Here is a 21,993-nt window from a genome sequence, read left to right as displayed (position 1 = left end):
TTGCTGGCTTTGTTTTTACAGCTATATCTGTACCATATCTCCGCTCTGAGGTGTACATCTAAATCTCCACTGTGAAATGGGTGACTTTCATATTGTTTCGCTCATCATAGTTCATAAATAGAGGAGAGAGGGAAAAGTGTGATATTGCTTGTACACTTGCTGCTTGGCCTTCTGATTTTTTTAGTACCTATACAAAATGTCCGCAAAAATGAATTCATAGTAACCTTCATGCAGCCTTGTCATCTTACTTTTTTTTGTTTAAATATTTACAGTATGGAAAAGATTATGAGTATGAAGCACCTGTAATACTTCCGCACATCAAAGTTGGTGGGAATTTGGCATAAGATGCCTATAGTTATATGTCACTTAAAGAAATATCATTCTCTAAGTTAATTCGGCCCAAAACCGAAACTGATCCGGCCTGATCCGAATTTCGGTTGGACCGAATATTCGGATGAAGGGGAAAAAAATCTGGATCTGGATGAGAGTTTTGAGAATCCGAAAAATTCGGATTGGATGCGGATTGGGCTTAAAACCGATCCGACCCGAATATGCCCAGCCCCAGTAGGCAGCCCCCTTCCTTGCTCACCTATATCCCTAAGAGCTGCAAGGTTGAAGCAGTCGATGGGGTTCTTTTTTCCAGAGATATAGCCCTTCAGTTTTTGAAAGACAGCCTGAAGAAATCAGTGGTCCAAATGAAGAAATTTGCAGATAGACACAGGAGCCACAGAAGCTTTGTAGTAGGTGATTGGGTTTATCTTAAACTTCAGCCTTATAGGCAAGTCAGTGTCTCTTCATGCAAACCTCACAAACTATCTCCCAAGTATTATGGCCCATACCAGATTTTGGAGAGGATAGGTGAGGTAGCTTACAAGTTAGAACTTCCTATTCATGCCAAGATCCACCCTGTTTTTCATGTTTCCCAGTTAAAGAGGAGGGTAGGTACTGATATCATTTTACAGAGTGACCTGCCTAGTTATGTGGAAGAAATAATTGATGAACCTGAAGCTATATTGGATAGAAGGACAATAATTAAAGGGAATCATTTGGTCTCTGAGGTTCTTATTAAGTGGAAGCAAAGGCCTTCAATAGATTCAACTTGGGAATCCTACTGGGACTTGGTGAAGAGGTTTCCCACTTTTGACCTTGGGGCAAGGTCAAATTTAAGTGGGGGGAATTGTCAGAAGCCAATGCTAAGGCAGCTGGAGTTGAGGTTGGAAGCTGGGAAAGATTCTGCCTAGTGCACTATCGGACTGATATGCAAGACAAGAACAAGGACTGATATGCAAGCTATTAGGGGCTATCATGCAAAATCTCAAAGTTTAGGGGCTATAATAAATGTTTGACTGTTTGTTGGATTTTGTTAGAGAACTTAACTGTCTGCACGTGCACAGTTAAGCTGTTAATTTCTGTTATTACTGTTGCAACTGTGTGCACGTGCACTGTCTGTTAGAGTGAGAAGAATTGTATAAATAGATGGTTGTAATAATTGAGATACAAGTTGATGAATAAGAAATCTCTTCTCCTCAGTTCTATACAATTTTCTTGTCCAATTCTCTCTCTCTCTTTCTCTCATATCTCTGTCTCTTCTTCTCAAAGCTGAATTTAGCTTAAATCAATGGCTAGGAAGGTGAATCGAGGTCTTCGATCCTCACAGTAGGTATCATAGAGAAACATTCGGGTACGTAAACATTTTCACATTTGCGTGCTCTATGGTAGTAACATGCAAATTTTGGAATTTCACGGTATATTTTGTACAAAAAATGCAACTTGTGGATTTTAGTTGTCGGAACGGGAAACTTTATGTTATATTTGTGCAATTTAGCTCTTAATTTTCCCAATATTACTGAAGCCTTGAACTTAGATTGGCTTAGTTTTTATGGTTTACGGGATCCAGTCGGGATTTGCTTTATAACGTCTTAAGATCTTAGATAATTTAGTCTAAAGCATTATTGATATGAACTTGGGCAATACGTTAAAGAGCCTGCTGTTAATAGAATAAGTACAACGAAATACTAATATTCTAACATTTGAGCAAGGGGAGTTTCTAACATTAATTTGCAGATCGATCAAACATATATTTCTACTTTGCATGAATGTTGCATAATATATAAACATAAATCGTTGAAGGTAGCTAGCTGCAATATTGCGTATCAGATGCAACGATAACCCAGTCTTAATTAGCATACAAATTGTTCTTTTTTTAACAAAAATAAATTAATAATAGGGTCTTCTGAGTAAAAATGTCGGCTGTTTATTAGTAGTTAGAATTCTAAAAAGATTTGTGTTTCCTAATTTGAGCAGCACTATGTTAGGGCACGGGAGTTTAAATTCTAAGGTTAATGCTTAACTTCTAAGCAAACAATCCTATTGATCCCCGGATTAGGAGATGAATTATTTGGAAATTGCTGTATTTGGGCTTATAAATATGAAGCCTTAATTTGGAAAGGTGTTTATTAGATAGATAGAGAGAGAGAGAGAGAGAGAGAGAGAGAGAGAGCATCACCTCTTCCCGTACTGCAACACGGAGGAGAAGGAGATGTACTTTTTCACTAGGAGACGTCGTGCAAGCAGCAACGGCTCCAAGAGGTTTAGCCGAACCGTCGATGAAGGGGGTCTGTGGGATGGTCACGCCGCGGGCAAGGCCATCCACAAAGCTGGGAATGGCGGGGAGAAGATCGAGATTGGGCACAGGGCGCAGTTGGCGTTCAAGTTGTTTGATGATAAGAAGAGTAAGAAGAGCACCCTCTGGATCTTGCACGAGTATCGTCTTGTTGATGACAAGGCTGATGACGTGGTGCTCTGCAGAATCCATAAGAGGAAGGGAAAGGACGAGGACGAGGAGGAGGTGGCGCCAGTGTTTATTAATACACAACAGACGGCCGACGAACAAACTTCGTTGCCAGCAGCACAGCCTTTGGTGGAAGCTGATGCGGTTGCCGCTGCTGATGTTGATGATGATGATCTCTCACTTGTGCGGTTACTGGAGGAAGAACTGGTGGAGGTGGAGGTGGAGGAGCAAAGACGAGTGAAGAGGCAGAGAATAGGAGGAGGAGGAGGAGGAGGAGCTCACCAAATTCCAATGAATCAGGGACTGTTGCGGTCTCCAATGGATAAAAGATGTGCCAAGAGGCAGAGGATAGAACAAGAAGAAGCCCATCAGGCCTCCGCTGTTGATGCTGATGACGGGCTAACAATGACGTTAGACGAAATCAATACAATCTTGGACGAGCTTCCTTCAAATACCTCGCAGCAGCAACCAGCAGACCCTGTGGACGTAGAGCAACTTTTGAAATGCCTCGAAGTTGAACCCTCAACGTCGTTCGACGGCTTGTCCTTTTGTCTAGACGGCCACATACTACAAGAAACTCCGTCGCCAGCGGAGGGGGAAAGAAGTGTGAAGGGGGGAGAGGAAATCATGTCAGCCATGCAGGACTGCTTGAACATGCCATTGCCCGCTTATGCTGTCGGTGATGAGTACTGTTACGATTTACTAGCACTGGGCATCTGTTAGAACTTAGTGTTTTAGAGCTCAAGATTAGTTTGTAATGTATAGCATACATTGATTAAATTGCTATTTTTCCCAAGACAATTCAGGCTGCAATCTTATTTAGTTTAGTTTTACTGAAACTGATTCCATCGTCATTTCTTTCTGCTGCTCTGATTAACCTTCTCAGCGATTTCTGATGTTATTTTGAGTTTGTTGGGCAACTACGAGATTGGGTCTTGTGTGATTTGATTCTTGTGTGATTTGATCCAAATCGCTGGCTAGATCGCACTGCCTCAAATAAGAGCAAACAGAAGAGTCGGACATTCGATAAATATGAACTTGAAATTATCTGCCGATGCCCGAGGGCTGGTATTAACAAACCCCATCAGCTTCACTTTGTTTCCTGCTATGCTTTTCTGTAAGGAGTTAGTACACACTGTCACTTAGTTTGAGCATTACATATCAGTTCCTATCCTGCATGCAACAGTATCAACTCACTTCGAAATTTCACGAGAAAAATGGTTACGTTTAATATTCTACCACCGAGTAACAGGACGGAATCTACTTATTGTCAATATAATCCCCTTTCTGAAAGCCCTCAGAAACTATTCAATGATCAATAACCCAGCTGGTCACCAGTAATTCACTAATGATGACATCAGAAAATGTGAGAGGAAAACAAATTCCAGAGATAAATATATCACACGCCACAAAAAATCTTGCCACCGCTTCTCTTAAATAAACAAATCTGGACAAACACTATGATAAGCTTTACAACTGAAGGGAAGCATAATAGTTGTAGTAGCCATGAACAACCCAGCAGGTCAGATTGGGGATAAGAAAAAGGTGATCCCCAGATGCAGCCGGAATATAGCTTACTGAAATCTGAGCAAAATAACTCTCATTAGCTTTTCTCCTGTTACAAACCGTGGACCTATCTCCTACGCGTTTCTAAAAGCCCTACAGGATTTTTGTCACCTCGTCGGGGGTTCAGAGGCCTGGCTGCTAACTGAAGGATTGGAGGAGATGGAGGGGAGAGCTCCTCCTCCATTCTCCTGAGGCGGCGGGGCTCCCCATTTCAGCTCCGCATCAGATGGCTCGACCACGTAGACTGTGCCGTCGCTCATCCCCAGTGCTACCTGGTTCGACTCTGAAGGATGTGCAGCAATCACCATGGGATACACAGCTCCACCACTAAGAAAAAAAAGGCAGAAAAGGTTAGGAAATCCTTTAATAAATATGGGTCAGAATCCGAAAGCAAAAAAGAGCAGAAGGGGGGGAGTTTTTTATTCTAGCTAAGGTTGTGAAGCTGGGAAGGTTTCTAAGTTCAAGCTCCTGATGTATTTGAGATTTTAATGATAGTAAATCCTCAAGTTAAATATTCTGCAATTTAGTTAAACAATTTATGTGAAAATATTATCCCCTCAACATTTTAGAGCTATATTATGGACATATATAGGTAAAGAACTAAGTGCCTTAGTAATCTGCCAAAAGAGGAGGGGAAGGGGGAGGGGAGGATGTAGGGAGACGGTGAGAAGAGAAAGATGGGGGAGAATAAGGAGGGAAGGATGCAGGCGTGCGGAAAAGAGAAGATGGAAGTGAGGAGAAAGAAGGGCAAACAGGCAGAGGAAGAGAAGAAGAGATGAGGGGAGTTAAGTAGTTGAAGTGTGAACTTGGGTTTAACTTCAGGTTGTAGTTTATTAACTAGACTTGGGGTAGTTAAGGCTTTTAAAACAATCAGTTTAACAAAATAAAAGGAATATTTCAATTTAATTGCCTAAAACAATAACAGTGGGCAGTATATTTTTGGGATTGACTATAATTTTGGGCAGATTACTAACTATAAAGATCCAAGAGGTAACTTTAAGAAAAGATAAGATTTGGGAGCTATATACACTTGGTTGAAATTGGGCAGATTATTCTCAATTTAAACCATAAATAAAAAACTTCAAGTGCCATAAAGTGTGTATCACTAAAAATCTTATCACTATTACCTGGAAGTAGGGGGTGAAATATAGGCAGAGGGTGCAATTCGGCAGCGAAGTCTTAGGCTATCAGCATCAAAAACTCCGACTGCACCATCACAGAATCCAGCGTACACTAACATTCCATCACATGAATATATTGCACTTGAAATTGGTGCAGAAAGAGAATCTCGAGGAGACCACTGCATTTTATAAAAGAACGGTCAACAAGAAAATGGAAAAGGGGTATCAAGTTTATACACACTAAATTGATTAAAGTTTTGAAAAAAAAGGAAAGCATCTTCCAAACTTTATGGGAAGTAAAAGTCAACTAACAACGAATGCCTGAAACCTTCTCAAGATAAACTGAAGCAAGAATATGATGTAGACAAGTAGAAATAAAGAACCATCAAGTACGTTAGATGCACTCCAAACACCCATCAGAAGGGGAAGAACTAACCGTCCTTGAGCAATCTAGCTTGCTGTCGTAGATGGAGATCTGGCTTTCATGAACAACCAAGATGTGTGTCTGATCATTGTGAAACTGAACTCTTGTGTCCCCAACCAGTGGGGTTGCACGACCAGCAGGTGACTGAATAAATTTTGACTTCCTCTTCTCCCATCCATCAATACTCCAGACACAAAGCTGTTTGAAAAAAAAATTAAAAAACCATCAGATAAATAGAAGCAAAAGGCCATTATCAAATATTTCAACATGTACACCCTACAACACGAAACTGGAACAGAAGCTTTATGTTGCTTTCATTTGCAAGGACCTGAGGTTCATTGAAAGAATATTGATTATATGAATCATTCATATCAATGTACCTGTGCATCAGCCCCCGAGGAGACAAGCACATTTAATGACTGGGAGAATGCAAGCCCTGTGATTTTCTTCTGGTGACCTTTGAGCTTGGTTTTAACCTAAAGGCAATTCCAGGAAAGTAATCAGAAACACTGCTGAGAAGGTAAGCACAAATGAGCAAAAATAGACAGTAACAAACCTCATAGTACGGATGTAAAGCTAAACACAAGTAATAAATAATTATGAAAGAACTTTTAGTTGTGTGAACAGATGACCATATCAGATGCAAGCAACAATAATCATCATCAAGCCTTTGCATGCTCCATAACCACAAATAGAACTGATCATATGGTCCATTTACCTTCTCATGCCAACGCCATAAGAATAGTAAATCTTAAAATTACATCTTTGAACATATTCTACATGCTCAAGAGAACAAATTCATTGTGCACATGGACTTTTTAATTGTCCTTATTCATATTTGAAAGGTCTTCTCCAAGACATAGCCAAACTCATGAAATATCATGTTTCTTACACTTTTAAGTCTATTTTCTTCTGCTTGTTTTAATTATAGATGATTGAAAAGGAAATTATAAACATTTTTCTGGCTTCGGTCTTAATGAAAAGACGCTCACATAATACAAAAGGGTACTATATCAGATGCAAGCAACAATAATCATCATCAAGCCTTTGCATGCTCCATAACCACAAATAGAACTGATCATATGGTCCATTTACCTTCTCATGCCAACGCCATAAGAATAGTAAATCTTAAAATTACATCTTTGAACATATTCTACGTGCTCAAGAGAACAAATTCATTGTGCACATGGACTTTTTAATTGTCCTTATTCATATTTGAAAGGTCTTCTCCAAGACATAGCCAAACTCATGAAATATCATGTGTCTTACACTTTTAAGTCTATTTTCTTCTGCTTGTTTTAATTATAGATGATTGAAAAGGAAATTATAAACATTTTTCTGGCTTCGGTCTTAATGAAAAGACGCTCACATAATACAAAAGGGTACTATATCAGATGCAAGCAACAATAATCATCATCAAGCCTTTGCATGCTCCATAACCACAAATAGAACTGATCATATGGTCCATTTACCTTCTCATGCCAACGCCATAAGAATAGTAAATCTTAAAATTACATCTTTGAACATATTCTACATGCTCAAGAGAACAAATTCATTGTGCACATGGACTTTTTAATTGTCCTTATTCATATTTGAAAGGTCTTCTCCAAGACATAGCCAAACTCATGAAATATCATGTTTCTTACACTTTTAAGTCTATTTTCTTCTGCTTGTTTTAATTATAGATGATTGAAAAGGAAATTATAAACATTTTTCTGGCTTCGGTCTTAATGAAAAGACGCTCACATAATACAAAAGGGTACTATACATAAAAAATTTCCCATTCTGATTTCACTTTTTTCTATTTGAAATTCACTCAAACACATATCTTAGAAGTAACACTTCTTTAGCTTTCTTAGCAATTTAGATAATGTGGCTGATGAATCAACAAACTTAAAGTATCCTAAAGAACTTACTAAGCAACTAGCAAGCTAGATGTGCATTGATAAAGAAATGTAGTACAAGTGAAGGCGCATACATCCTTCCTTGAGAACTGAAGCCCTCAGGAGAAAAGTAAAGGATTTCCACTCAATTTAACAGTCATTGGCAGAAAAGAAAGATATGCCAAGCCTCTACAAAGAGGAGGGATGCATCTTTTTCGGCACAAACTAGGAACTGACTAGCTCTCCTACTTGATCAACCAATCAAGTGATAACAACCAAAGTTGAGCAGTACACATGAAGACATACTTCTCTCCTTCTAACGCACCTTCCAGCACCAAATGGAGGGCATCTCTTAAGAAATATTTTCTTCACATATTTCAACTGTTCCACTGTTTCCATATGCACACGCCGTCAGAATGATAAAAGGATTAAGAAGAATAAGAAACCAACCATATTTTACTATATCTACAGAAGTAAAGCAATAATCCATGATCATATACTCATTGTTCAAATGATAGCTATTTGTCTTCCACTCTATGTTCTAGACTCCTACTTCAGTTCCTTCACTTTCACTTGACATTTTTTGTTCCCGAGGACTATATTTTCGTTGAAATAGGCACAATTTCCAGTCTGCTTTTTACCATTACTAAAGGGATGTTATCTCAACAGAAGACTGTTGTGCTTTTTCCCTCTTAGTTTGCTTCTCAGTTATCGTTGTTTTGCATTGAACCTTATCCTACTTTTTCTACTACAATTTGTATCTCATTTTTTTTCTATTTGGTAGTAGATCTCTAGCATGGACTGTACACATGCAATACAAACTTGTACTTGTCCATTTACTAAACATGTCAAATTTGCAGATACATATTTTCAGAAAGACTTTAAGGAGTGCAGGTCATGTTTTTTGTAAGAGAAGGCTGGGACTTTGCTGTTTTTGCTGCCTTGGCATTAGATGAAAGATCACATTTTATAGCACTGTACTTAGTAAGATTGCAAGCCACTAAGGATGCAAAATATGCCATTAAGCATGCAAGTGGAAATTATCAGATTGATTTTCGACTAAAATTATAGTTGTGATGGCGCACCAACACGATTGGTCAGAAGAATGAATCAAAATCAACACTATATCTCATCTCACATAAAGCAAGAATGAATGTCGCCTTTTGAAAAGATAAACTATAGGAGGAGAAGCAGTTTGACTTTTAACATATTAAATCTGATCTTGATGAGACACGAAATAGATGCACTCAATGACATACAAGTTACAAATTCTGCTAATTACAGAATTCAATGCACCATGCATGTCGAAGACCATCATTGAATGTTTTACTTGACACATTTATCTCTTCATCTTGTTCTCCGAAGTCTAAAAATGTCAACGACATTGGGGCATGAAGAATCACAACTCGTGATGCTATAAGCTAGATCAGTCATTGACAAAGTAGAGAAGTGAAAAGACAGATATCATGAAGCAAAAAGCTGATTAAAGCAATATCTCAAGAACTGAAAGCACGACATCAATATCAAATTCCACTCCAAAAGGGTTCAGAAAACATTTCTCCAGCATAGGTGAGATGTGAGATGCACAAGCTATTGCGAAAATTAGATTGATTACCAGTGCTCCCATAAAATGGCAGGAAATACAGAAATAGGAAACTTAATTAGCCAGATAATGAAAGAAGAGCATATAGACACTCCCAGAAGAGAAGCAATCATTCGACTTCATTACCTCATCAATTCTGACATTATATATTTGAATGGAGGAATCTTCCATCCCTATGGCAATTATATTATTATCTTGAGGGTGAAACGCCAAGAAGGTCGCTGCTGGAGGGGGTGGCATGAATGTTGTCATAACCTACCAAAAATTCAATATATTTAAACCGCACCAAAAGAAGAAGTATATTCTGCATCTTATGTTAAGGACCTGACTCCTAATAAATCAAATTTGATCACATTGCAACAAGGCACAAACCTTAAATGTCATCATGTTGAACAATGAAACTTTCCCCCCAGAAGCAGACATGACATATGAATCATTCTTTGACAAAGCAATGCATGCAGTTGCTTCTTCAGGATTGCTGTCATTTGTATCATTGGTCATAAGAATACCATTTGTTGGCTGCCACAACTGAGGTACGACTGTGGCAGTAGACTGAAAGCAAGAAGAATAGCTAAATTAAGCAAAAGATAAAAATTGAATTGTGTTCTGCAGTTGATACTATTGCTGATTGTGTTCTGCAGCGATACTATTGCTGACCTTGCCAAGTGGATTTCTTTCACTACGCTGCCACTTCCACAGTTTATGGATAGCATTTGAGGCAAGAGCCAGGACAGCCAACCCAGAGTTTGTATATAGCAACCGAACAACCTGTGATGATTTATAAATCACACAAAATAAGCATTAAGTAGATATACCACAAAAGACAGAAACATAAATGTAAAATGATCAATTCACAAAGACTGAAGATCAACTTTGTTTTGGTTAACAAGTCTCTGCCCAAAGACTTGCAGAAGAAAATTTAAAGCAAGATAGATTTCATTACAGCATGTCCCTAAAAATCAACTATATTTTGAATAGCTTGTTGGAGGAAACATGCTACAGATGTTCTTTGCATATTACAAACACGAGGCTATTGATCATCAAGACTGTACAGGCCAATATGCCCTCACGAACTGTAATTTTTTCCAGCAAATGTTGACAAGTCACCAACAGAAACACTCCTAACAAAAATGAAGAATGGATGTTTTTAAAATAAAAATGAAAAAGTTACATTGCTTTTTAACTGACGGGTGATGGCCCAGGTCCAATTTCTTTGTTTATGCTGACAATTTTACTATTACTGCAAAAATTACACAATGTACTATATAACTTGTATTTTTACCTTATTTGGTGCAGTCATCGTGTCGGGCAACCGCAAGGCTTTAAGATGAGCAGAGTCTACTATGTCTGCCAATTTCCAGCTATATTTTTTTTTATTTGTATATATATAATATATATATATATATATATATATATTTCAAATGTCCAACTAAGAAAGAGAAGAATGACCAGGTATTTATCAGTTCAGTCCTAATGTGATATGCAAGACTATAAAGACAGTTTAATGAAATCATTTCATATGAGACAAAATGCTGCTATGCCACCGGCAGATGCTTCAAAGCTTTCCATTTTTGCCATGATGAAATAATCAACAGGATAATATAATCTAACATAAGACCTATAACTCATGACGGACCAATCAGCAATTAACCAACAATAAACACCCACTACGCATTAGCCAGAAGATTTAAATATTTCATGCTACAAAACTATCCTATATTTTACAGTAAGTTCTACATATTTATATACACTGGCTGTCAAAAGTAAGATTTTGATACATTAAGAAATGGAGGGTCAAGACCATGGAACAAATTGAGAATTTTCCAGTTCAGCTAGTTAAGATCAATGGGTTAATTAAGATTCACAGACTGGATTTGGTGGGCTGTGCAGAAGTAAATGAACGGACTAATTCTTAAGTGCTCAATGAGAACCGAAGTGCATGCAGCACCACCCCCATCAGAGAAGCCCATGTGGCACAAACCACTAACAAATGAGAAGGAGATTAAATTGTTTATGCCACATGGCCTCCTCCTGTTGGGGTGGTGTATGCCACTTGGTGCTCATAGAACACCTAAGAATTCCTCGAATGGAAAGACAACTACCAAGTGGTGAAAATTATAACCAAAAATAGGCTGACTGGACAAGGAGCTCATATGACTTATATTCGTTGTCCATAATCGGGCTGATTAGATCTCACATAAGACTCCAAGTAGTAACTTCTTCATCATAGTAAGCAAAATAGTGCATGGAACTCACTGCTTGAATCTGCAAGCTATTTGTGCAAGGATCTTTAAATTACTTGTGCATCTTTGGTTGGTTTACGGCGTGTAAGGGGGGGAGATTTGATTATGACATAAAGTACAGTAGTAGTGTTACCTTGGAACTAATTTGCTGAGGGCCTCGAGAGCCTTCAAAAGTCCTGCTCTCCAGCATCCTTAGCAAGCGTTGTCCATCAGCGTTTGCTAAGATCTTAATTCCATTGTCATTGGTCGTAACAGCAAGCAAGGACCCTTCTTTATTAAATCTCAGCCGAGGACTTGCCTGAAGCAAAGAGGCAATTATAAGGGGGGAAGTTTTAAGTCTTGAAGTTGATGATGTAGAGAGAATCCAGCAAATAGAATGGTACTTACGGTCAAACCACCCTCTGCATCTGTTGTAGTCAGTAAATTGGTGTTGTCCATATCCCAGAATTTAATCACGAATTCATCTCCAGCAGCTAAGAAACGGTTCCTGGTTGTGTCAAACTGTACGACACCAAGAGACCGTTTCCTGAATCCAGAATATGTCCTTTTAATGGCTCCTTCTGTTTCATTCCACTCAACCAAATGGGAATCCCCATCTTTACTAGTTCCACATGAAAAGAGCCTGAAACAGGTGTAGAGGTGATTTAGACTTTTTTAAAAGCTAACAAACAGACTATAATAATATAGTTGAGAACAGATTAACAAAAAGCATAACTCAACATCTGTTGCATACAAACTACGATCATGACAAAAAATAATGTAGAAAAAGAAGTCATCACTTTCTCGGACCAAAATTAGATTAATAATGTTAATATCACAAATAAAGCACTGCATCAAATTTTACCTTGAGCCATCAGCACTGTATGACATTGTTGTGCACCAGAGGCCAGGGGCATCATAATCAACTCTAGACCCAGCATAATCATATAGCCATGCTTTGATCTTTCCATCAACAGCAGTGGAGAATATAAACTGCAAACGAAGCTAAGGTGAGACAGATCTCAAGTGTATGACACTGATACCTATAGAACCTAATTCCCAACGACATCAAAGAAACAAATAAGGAAGTTTAGAGTAGAAACTAGTTATATTTAGATTTTTTTAAAGAATAAAATAGGGGCCAGTTAAGACAGAAATCTCAAAGGTATGCCACTAATACCTATAGAACCTAATTCACGAGAAAATATTCCCAACTAACCCAGCCCATATCCCCACAACATCATAGAAACAAATAAGGAAGCCTAATGTACTATAACTAGTTATACTTAGATTTGTGAAAGAATAAAATAGGGGCCAGTGAAGACAGAAACCTGTATCATCTCTTTATGGTGAGGACAAACAGAATATACAGGAGCTTCATGGCCTTCAAACAGATACTGTTTTTGTCCAGTAGTAGCATCCCACACCTGCAATTCATGTAATTAAGCATTATAAGATATACTATTCAGTTAGTAATAGATTTAAACTTAGAGAGGTTAAAACTTGAAGATATCCTCGTCATCCTCACCTTAATGGTCTTATCATCACCACATGTGATAATAGACAAGCTCTTATTGGGATGCGAAAATGCAATGTCATTGACACCACCTACATGAGCATCAATCTATGCAGACGGAACATGTGAGTGATTGATATATGGTTGCCTACAGACATCAAAATTACAACTCACCTCTAACTGTTGTCTGAGCTCTCCATTAGGAATATAAGCATATGTCTGTATGAGATGTTTAGAAAATGCAACACCTAGCAGAGAGCAGAGCAAAATTACCAGTGAGAAAATCTCGTTGCACTAACTCGCCCCACAAGGAAGGAAGGAATCCATCTATAAATGGAACATCATTAAATAAGAAAAGCAATTGAATTAATCAATACCAATAACAGAACCATCAGGGCTCCATAAACAGCGGTTGACAGATATTGTTGCATCTTTCATCAAGGCCGCCTGTAAATTGGAGCAAGTTTTATTAGGAATAGATCGAGATGAGAAAATCCAACAAAACGAACACGAATTAGAACTATTATGGTAATCATGTTATGAAGTTTTTTTTGGAAAGGTACAGTTCAAGTAGATACCTGTAGAGGCACTGAACAATTTTGGACATCCCAGACCTTAAAGTTCTTGTGTGCTATCCTTTCTCGAGATCCCACTTCCCATATTCCAATGTCACCAACATTTGTTCCAACTATGGGGTTGATAAAGGCAGGAACAAAACTTCATTAAATCAAGGGGAAAACACTGCAAAATGCTAATAAAAAAATTGTAATTTCATAATTCCCACATTAATACAAGAAATTACCTAAAAGAAATGTTTGATGTTGCGGATGGAAATCCAAGCTCATGACATTAGAGCCCTGATTAAGTGTTCGTACTACACTTTTGGGAAGATCGTCTTGGGAATAAACATTGGATTGATGTGATGCGCCAGAGAATGACACCTAAAAAGGTATTTAGTTATTATGGCATACATGTCAGCTATAAAAATTAATCAACTTACATACAAATAATATTCTAATTGCTAAAAAGGTTAATGTACCTCATCTGATTGGCCAGTTCGCATTCTTTTCATCAAGTGTTCAGAGTCAGCTGTTTGATAATCCATACCTGTGGCACTTGTAGGGGTTCTGGGGTGCTTCAGAAATGCAGCTGGGAAAACATATGCACTCAACTAAGCACGTAACGTCCAACGCCATATCATGTGCCGAAAAACATAGGACATTTGATTGGCTCACCTGTATTAGGAGGCTGCACAAGACCCGGAGGCCCTTGAGCCACAGCAGCATGGGGCATGGATGGATTGCCACTTGTCATCCAACCTGCAATTGCACTTGCTGATGGAGAAACACAAATGTCCAACTAAGAAAGAGAAGAATGACCAGGTATTTATCAGTTCAGTCCTAATGTGATATGCAAGACTATAAAGACAGTTTAATGAAATCATTTCATATGAGACAAAATGCTGCTATGCCACCGGCAGATGCTTCAAAGCTTTCCATTTTTGCCATGATGAAATAATCAACAGGATAATATAATCTAACATAAGACCTATAACTCATGACGGACCAATCAGCAATTAACCAACAATAAACACCCACTACGCATTAGCCAGAAGATTTAAATATTTCATGCTACAAAACTATCCTATATTTTACAGTAAGTTCTACATATTTATATACACTGGCTGTCAAAAGTAAGATTTTGATACATTAAGAAATGGAGGGTCAAGACCATGGAACAAATTGAGAATTTTCCAGTTCAGCTAGTTAAGATCAATGGGTTAATTAAGATTCACAGACTGGATTTGGTGGGCTGTGCAGAAGTAAATGAACGGACTAATTCTTAAGTGCTCAATGAGAACCGAAGTGCATGCAGCACCACCCCCATCAGAGAAGCCCATGTGGCACAAACCACTAACAAATGAGAAGGAGATTAAATTGTTTATGCCACATGGCCTCCTCCTGTTGGGGTGGTGTATGCCACTTGGTGCTCATAGAACACCTAAGAATTCCTCGAATGGAAAGACAACTACCAAGTGGTGAAAATTATAACCAAAAATAGGCTGACTGGACAAGGAGCTCATATGACTTATATTCGTTGTCCATAATCGGGCTGATTAGATCTCACATAAGACTCCAAGTAGTAACTTCTTCATCATAGTAAGCAAAATAGTGCATGGAACTCACTGCTTGAATCTGCAAGCTATTTGTGCAAGGATCTTTAAATTACTTGTGCATCTTTGGTTGGTTTACGGCGTGTAAGGGGGGGAGATTTGATTATGACATAAAGTACAGTAGTAGTGTTACCTTGGAACTAATTTGCTGAGGGCCTCGAGAGCCTTCAAAAGTCCTGCTCTCCAGCATCCTTAGCAAGCGTTGTCCATCAGCGTTTGCTAAGATCTTAATTCCATTGTCATTGGTCGTAACAGCAAGCAAGGACCCTTCTTTATTAAATCTCAGCCGAGGACTTGCCTGAAGCAAAGAGGCAATTATAAGGGGGGAAGTTTTAAGTCTTGAAGTTGATGATGTAGAGAGAATCCAGCAAATAGAATGGTACTTACGGTCAAACCACCCTCTGCATCTGTTGTAGTCAGTAAATTGGTGTTGTCCATATCCCAGAATTTAATCACGAATTCATCTCCAGCAGCTAAGAAACGGTTCCTGGTTGTGTCAAACTGTACGACACCAAGAGACCGTTTCCTGAATCCAGAATATGTCCTTTTAATGGCTCCTTCTGTTTCATTCCACTCAACCAAATGGGAATCCCCATCTTTACTAGTTCCACATGAAAAGAGCCTGAAACAGGTGTAGAGGTGATTTAGACTTTTTTAAAAGCTAACAAACAGACTATAATAATATAGTTGAGAACAGATTAACAAAAAGCATAACTCAACATCTGTTGCATACAAACTACGATCATGACAAAAAATAATGTAGAAAAAGAAGTCATCACTTTCTCGGACCAAAATTAGATTAATAATGTTAATATCACAAATAAAGCACTGCATCAAATTTTACCTTGAGCCATCAGCACTGTATGACATTGTTGTGCACCAGAGGCCAGGGGCATCATAATCAACTCTAGACCCAGCATAATCATATAGCCATGCTTTGATCTTTCCATCAACAGCAGTGGAGAATATAAACTGCAAACGAAGCTAAGGTGAGACAGATCTCAAGTGTATGACACTGATACCTATAGAACCTAATTCCCAACGACATCAAAGAAACAAATAAGGAAGTTTAGAGTAGAAACTAGTTATATTTAGATTTTTTTAAAGAATAAAATAGGGGCCAGTTAAGACAGAAATCTCAAAGGTATGCCACTAATACCTATAGAACCTAATTCACGAGAAAATATTCCCAACTAACCCAGCCCATATCCCCACAACATCATAGAAACAAATAAGGAAGCCTAATGTACTATAACTAGTTATACTTAGATTTGTGAAAGAATAAAATAGGGGCCAGTGAAGACAGAAACCTGTATCATCTCTTTATGGTGAGGACAAACAGAATATACAGGAGCTTCATGGCCTTCAAACAGATACTGTTTTTGTCCAGTAGTAGCATCCCACACCTGCAATTCATGTAATTAAGCATTATAAGATATACTATTCAGTTAGTAATAGATTTAAACTTAGAGAGGTTAAAACTTGAAGATATCCTCGTCATCCTCACCTTAATGGTCTTATCATCACCACATGTGATAATAGACAAGCTCTTATTGGGATGCGAAAATGCAATGTCATTGACACCACCTACATGAGCATCAATCTATGCAGACGGAACATGTGAGTGATTGATATATGGTTGCCTACAGACATCAAAATTACAACTCACCTCTAACTGTTGTCTGAGCTCTCCATTAGGAATATAAGCATATGTCTGTATGAGATGTTTAGAAAATGCAACACCTAGCAGAGAGCAGAGCAAAATTACCAGTGAGAAAATCTCGTTGCACTAACTCGCCCCACAAGGAAGGAAGGAATCCATCTATAAATGGAACATCATTAAATAAGAAAAGCAATTGAATTAATCAATACCAATAACAGAACCATCAGGGCTCCATAAACAGCGGTTGACAGATATTGTTGCATCTTTCATCAAGGCCGCCTGTAAATTGGAGCAAGTTTTATTAGGAATAGATCGAGATGAGAAAATCCAACAAAACGAACACGAATTAGAACTATTATGGTAATCATGTTATGAAGTTTTGTTTGGAAAGGTACATTTCAAGTAGATACCTGTAGAGGCACTGAACAATTTTGGACATCCCAGACCTTAAAGTTCTTGTGTGCTATCCTTTCTCGAGATCCCACTTCCCATATTCCAATGTCACCAACATTTGTTCCAACTATGGGGTTGATAAAGGCAGGAACACGACTTCATTAAATCAAGGGGAAAACACTGCAAAATGCTAATAAAAAATTGTAATTTCATAATTCCCACATTAATACAAGAAATTACCTAAAAGAAATGTTTGATGTTGCGGATGGAAATCCAAGCTCATGACATTAGAGCCCTGATTAAGTGTTCGTACTACACTTTTGGGAAGATCGTCTTGGGAATAAACATTGGATGGATGTGATGCGCCAGAGAATGACACCTAAAAAGGTATTTAGTTATTATGGCATACATGTCAGCTATAAAAATTAATCAACTTACATACAAATAATATTCTAATTGCTAAAAAGGTTAATGTACCTCATCTGATTGGCCAGTTCGCATTCTTTTCATCAAGTGTTCAGAGTCAGCTGTTTGATAATCCATACCTGTAGCACTTGTAGGGGTTCTGGGGTGCTTCAGAAATGCAGCTGGGAAAACATATGCACTCAACTAAGCACGTAACGTCCAACGCCATATCATGTGCCGAAAAACATAGGACATTTGATTGGCTCACCTGTATTAGGAGGCTGCACAAGACCCGGAGGCCCTTGAGCCACAGCAGCATGGGGCATGGATGGATTGCCACTTGTCATCCAACCTGCAATTGCACTTGCTGATGGAGAAACAACAGGCTGAAATGGCTGCATGGGAAGAAATATCACAAATTAAAAATCAAAAATCAAAGCTTTTTAAACCTTAGAAAGGATTGGGAAAAGCAAGAAATATTTGACAATTGTGGTACTCCTCACTTACACTATGAGCACCTAGAGGAGGAAACGGCCCGGACTTAGGAATTGGCCCTACAAGGGGACCATTGGTTGGTGGCGGCGGCCTTGCTCCGTTAGTAGGAGCACACGTGTGATCCGTAAAAAGTGTTTTAATGTCAGGGTTGGGGCGAGGGTTCTTGCAAAGCTGATGCTGCCAATTAAGACTAAAACCAATATACATATAATAAGCATAGTAATCAATTGGCTAATACAAGTTCACGAAATAAGTAAGTAAACAGATTATAAGGGATAAATAAGTCTACAGCGTTTCCTGTATGTGCAGCATTCTACCAATTCTCGAAAATTGAACATTAAATAGCTCATTTGACATCAACTAAATATCTGAAAGTTGTCCTTAATGGCAAAATTTGAATTAGTAAATAGAGCGTCTTGTATTATGTATCTTCGTTTAGGGAATTCCTGTGTTATATATGGTGTGACTCGCAATAGACCAAGTAAAGATATAAATATACAAATAGCTCAGACTGCATCTATTCGCCAGCTATAGCAAAGTGGTGTATTTCTTATATGCCGAAAACCATATTTGAGAATACGTCAATAGGTTAATCATATAATGGACGTAAAGGAAGAACTTGTATAATGAGTACAGAGGTATTGCAATACCTTTGGTTGATCAAGGTCCGTAGTCTAGAAGCTTTGAAGCCTGGGAATGTAAGCTTGTCGCGAAACAAGGGGTTAGCCTCAATAAGCTTCTTAAGCTCCAAGAGCATTATATTTCTAGCCGACTTTGTATCCCCATACTTCGACAATTGTTCATTCTGCCTGCACAATTAAGGGGGGAAATGAGTTTTTTAATGCATTATCAAAAATTAAAAGATCACAACATCACAAGAGCATACAAACTGAAATACCTAAAATTCTCCAGGGTCAGCAATTGGGTAATCTCCTTAAAAAGCTCTTCATTGAAAGAAGCAAAGACTTTAAGATCCTTAACAAGAATTTCCACGGCTTTTGCTCTATCATGGCTGAAATAAACAGAGTAGCTAAGTTTAAAAAACAAATAAAAACTGGCAAAAATCAGGATACAGGCATCAACTTGAAACACACACCTATCCAGAGCTTCGAGGTACTTCTGCTTTCTGATCTCAAAGAAGATTTTCATCGAGTATCTATTGTCCTCAACCTTTGTAAACCCGCCGAGATACTTTTCGACCTCATCCCATTCTCCTGCCTGAACTTGATCCTCAAAATGCTTCATATTGAAGTAAAAACCCGACTCCTGCTCCAACCTAAAGTCCCAAAATGTACCAAAATTTGAGAACTCCGACAGATTTTTTTTTAATTCAAAGAAAATGGAGGATGACTTACTTATGAACAGTCTCTTTGAATTTCTCCTCATCCAGAAACTGGAGTATGAGGAAAACGAGTTCCCTACTCAAAGAGGACATAGTTCCCGCGACCCCTAAACGCTCCAGCGCAAAGTCAGTTTCTTTTCTCTACAGAAAAACGACAAAACCCACCTTCCTTCCTCACTTCCAAGCGTAACCTCTACTTCCCCGCTACTTTCCCTTTTTTACCCTTTCCTTATCTCGGAAATAATAATTAAGCCCCCAACAACCGAACCTCCAATAAACCTCAAATATATTAAATAAATACACCAAACCACCGGCCAAATTGAATCCAAACACCCAAAATCGACGAAAACGATCAAGGAAAACGATGAAAAACCCTACCGAATCCCCATCGAACCAGAGATCGAGCTCGTCTCAACGATCCACAGCCGGATCTGAAGCAACACGAAGCTAGACCCTCGATCTGGCTTCCGATCAACGCTAGGGTTTGAGCTCCGACGAGATTCGAAGCTCAGAAATGGAGTCTACCTTCGATTTCTAGGGTTTCGAGACTCTCTCTCTCTCTCTCTATTTTCTCTCTCTTATCTTTCGCCTTTATATAGCTCCTGCTTCTGCTCTCTCTCTCAGCCCCCCTTTATCTCTTTCCTCTCTCGCATTTATATCGCCAAGCGAGAAAAAATCCTTGCGATTAGCTCTCTCCCTCAATTACCCTCATAGCCCTATAACACCCCTCGCAGTTACCGCTCTGCCCCTATAACGTCACATCAAAATCTGACTTCCTGTACGATTTGGGGGCATTATGGTGAAATCAAAGGAACCACTCGTCACGTCTCAGGGGTAGAATGGGGAAGAAAGGCCTTTGTCGGTTACGAGGCAGACTGAGGGCTAGAACCGTCATTTGAGAACACAGAAAAGGCATCTGCACTTCCCGAGGACCAGTCCTAAGGGCAAGATCGTCATTTCATAAGGACCTGCCAGGTCAGTATCATCGTACAATTTACCCCTGCTTTCTTCAAAATTTTACCATAACTCTGTCCCTTTCGAGGGCAGTGGGTGATAGCTGTCTGACTTCGACTAGGGTGATAAGTCGTTGTGCTTATCTGTGGGTTTCGATAAGTGCCTGCGTCGTTCAAACGAGCGGTCATGCTGTATCCAATTATGCATTCAGATTGGAATTGGCACAAAGAGTACGGACAGATTGATTAGCTGGCATCTGCCGGTGGGGACCGCAGACGGATGGACACGTGGAGGTCGACTGAATCTGCGGTCACGTGGTTCTGCAGGCGGCACGTGCGGAGCTGGAACTCTTTGTTCGCCGCTACTGATGGGGGTATCCTTCGCTCGTCCTTTTTGGGTATTTTGGTATGGATTTGGATCCTCTCCACTACAAAAAAATAGTGGAGAGATCACTACTTTTAATCTCAAGCGTTGATTATTTAGTAGACGGTTATGATACAATCTAAATCTAACACTTACCATACCCTCGTGTATTGCACTCATTCCTAATTTGCACTAAAAGAAAAAATCATAACCATCAACTAGATAATCAATGGTTGTGATTATGTAGTGGTCCCTCCACTATTTTTTTTGTAGTGGAGAGGATCCGAATCCATTTTCGTATTGCTAAACTTATGTGTTCCAAACGTGGACAGATATAATTCGTCTAGTGGTTGTTTGCTGTTCGTTGAGCTGTCGTTTTCTCCGCTTCCTGTGAGGCCTTTCCGCTTGTTGATAGCGGGTTAGTTGGGTGCCACGTCTGCTTTAATTTTCACAGGTGCTCCGTAAAAGGAAACGAAATTGACTTGACACTGTTTTTATAACCGACCTCCCTGTCACAAAAATCGTGAGGCCTCAATAATTTCTAGCATTTACGTAACCTCCTTTATGCCTAATCTTAACCATATAGATGTAGTAAACTCCACAATCACTAATATGGGTAATTAACTAGTAGTAGTTATGTGTTTTCGTATATTAATAATTCCTTAGGTACCGTTTGGCAAATGGTTAAGTGAGGGGTTAAGAAGACTTAATCCCTTCTTAACCCGCCGAACATAAAAAATCTATACAAGGATTAAAGTGAGTTAACCCTCCATAATTTGCCAAACATAAAAAATATAGAAGAATTAAGCTAATCCCTCAAAATAAGGGGTTTACTAATATTCCTATTTACAAGGATTAAGAGTTAATCATTCTAATTATAAAGAAAATATTCAAAATCCTTGTTATTCCCAAACACTACAAATGATCATAAGGGTTAAAATAAAATTTTTATAACGGGTTAATAATTTAGTCCTTCAGACCTCGTTTGACAAAGGGTTAAGGAAGAGGGGTTAAAGAGAAGGATTAATGTACTTAGCCCATTCGATAATCTGAATGACTAAATTATTAATCCGTTAAAT

The 21,993-nt window shown here is 38.7% G+C and overlaps 2 protein-coding genes across 2 annotated transcripts; one reads left to right on the top strand and one right to left on the bottom strand.

Moving 5' to 3' along the window:
* Positions 2,540 to 3,514, top strand: LOC109819426. Its single transcript, XM_020385149.1, has one exon. The coding sequence runs from the start codon at positions 2,540 to 2,542 to the stop codon at positions 3,512 to 3,514; it is 975 nt and encodes a 324-aa protein (XP_020240738.1).
* LOC109819425 (protein TPR2-like) lies at positions 4,166 to 20,231 on the bottom strand. The gene is made up of 36 exons (XM_020385146.1): positions 19,611 to 20,231; positions 19,352 to 19,531; positions 19,154 to 19,267; positions 18,906 to 19,064; positions 18,268 to 18,445; positions 18,029 to 18,155; positions 17,833 to 17,942; positions 17,596 to 17,734; positions 17,373 to 17,482; positions 17,172 to 17,241; positions 16,969 to 17,042; positions 16,807 to 16,902; positions 16,610 to 16,705; positions 16,144 to 16,271; positions 15,687 to 15,921; positions 15,433 to 15,597; positions 14,362 to 14,485; positions 14,166 to 14,275; positions 13,929 to 14,067; positions 13,705 to 13,814; positions 13,504 to 13,573; positions 13,301 to 13,374; positions 13,139 to 13,234; positions 12,942 to 13,037; positions 12,476 to 12,603; positions 12,019 to 12,253; positions 11,765 to 11,929; positions 11,586 to 11,653; positions 10,671 to 10,749; positions 10,046 to 10,156; positions 9,761 to 9,940; positions 9,515 to 9,643; positions 6,283 to 6,378; positions 5,915 to 6,100; positions 5,485 to 5,657; positions 4,166 to 4,684 (listed from the first exon to the last, which is right to left on the bottom strand). The coding sequence occupies exons 1-36, from the start codon at positions 19,688 to 19,690 to the stop codon at positions 4,465 to 4,467; spliced, it is 4,650 nt and encodes a 1,549-aa protein (XP_020240735.1). The 5' UTR covers positions 19,691 to 20,231; the 3' UTR covers positions 4,166 to 4,464.

This window comes from Asparagus officinalis, chromosome 8, assembly GCF_001876935.1.
Source record: "Asparagus officinalis chromosome 8, Aspof.V1, whole genome shotgun sequence".
Classification (NCBI taxonomy): Eukaryota; Viridiplantae; Streptophyta; class Magnoliopsida; order Asparagales; family Asparagaceae; genus Asparagus; species Asparagus officinalis.
The sequence above is the reverse complement of the archived record's forward strand: the minus strand, read 5'-3'. Positions and strand labels throughout refer to the sequence as shown.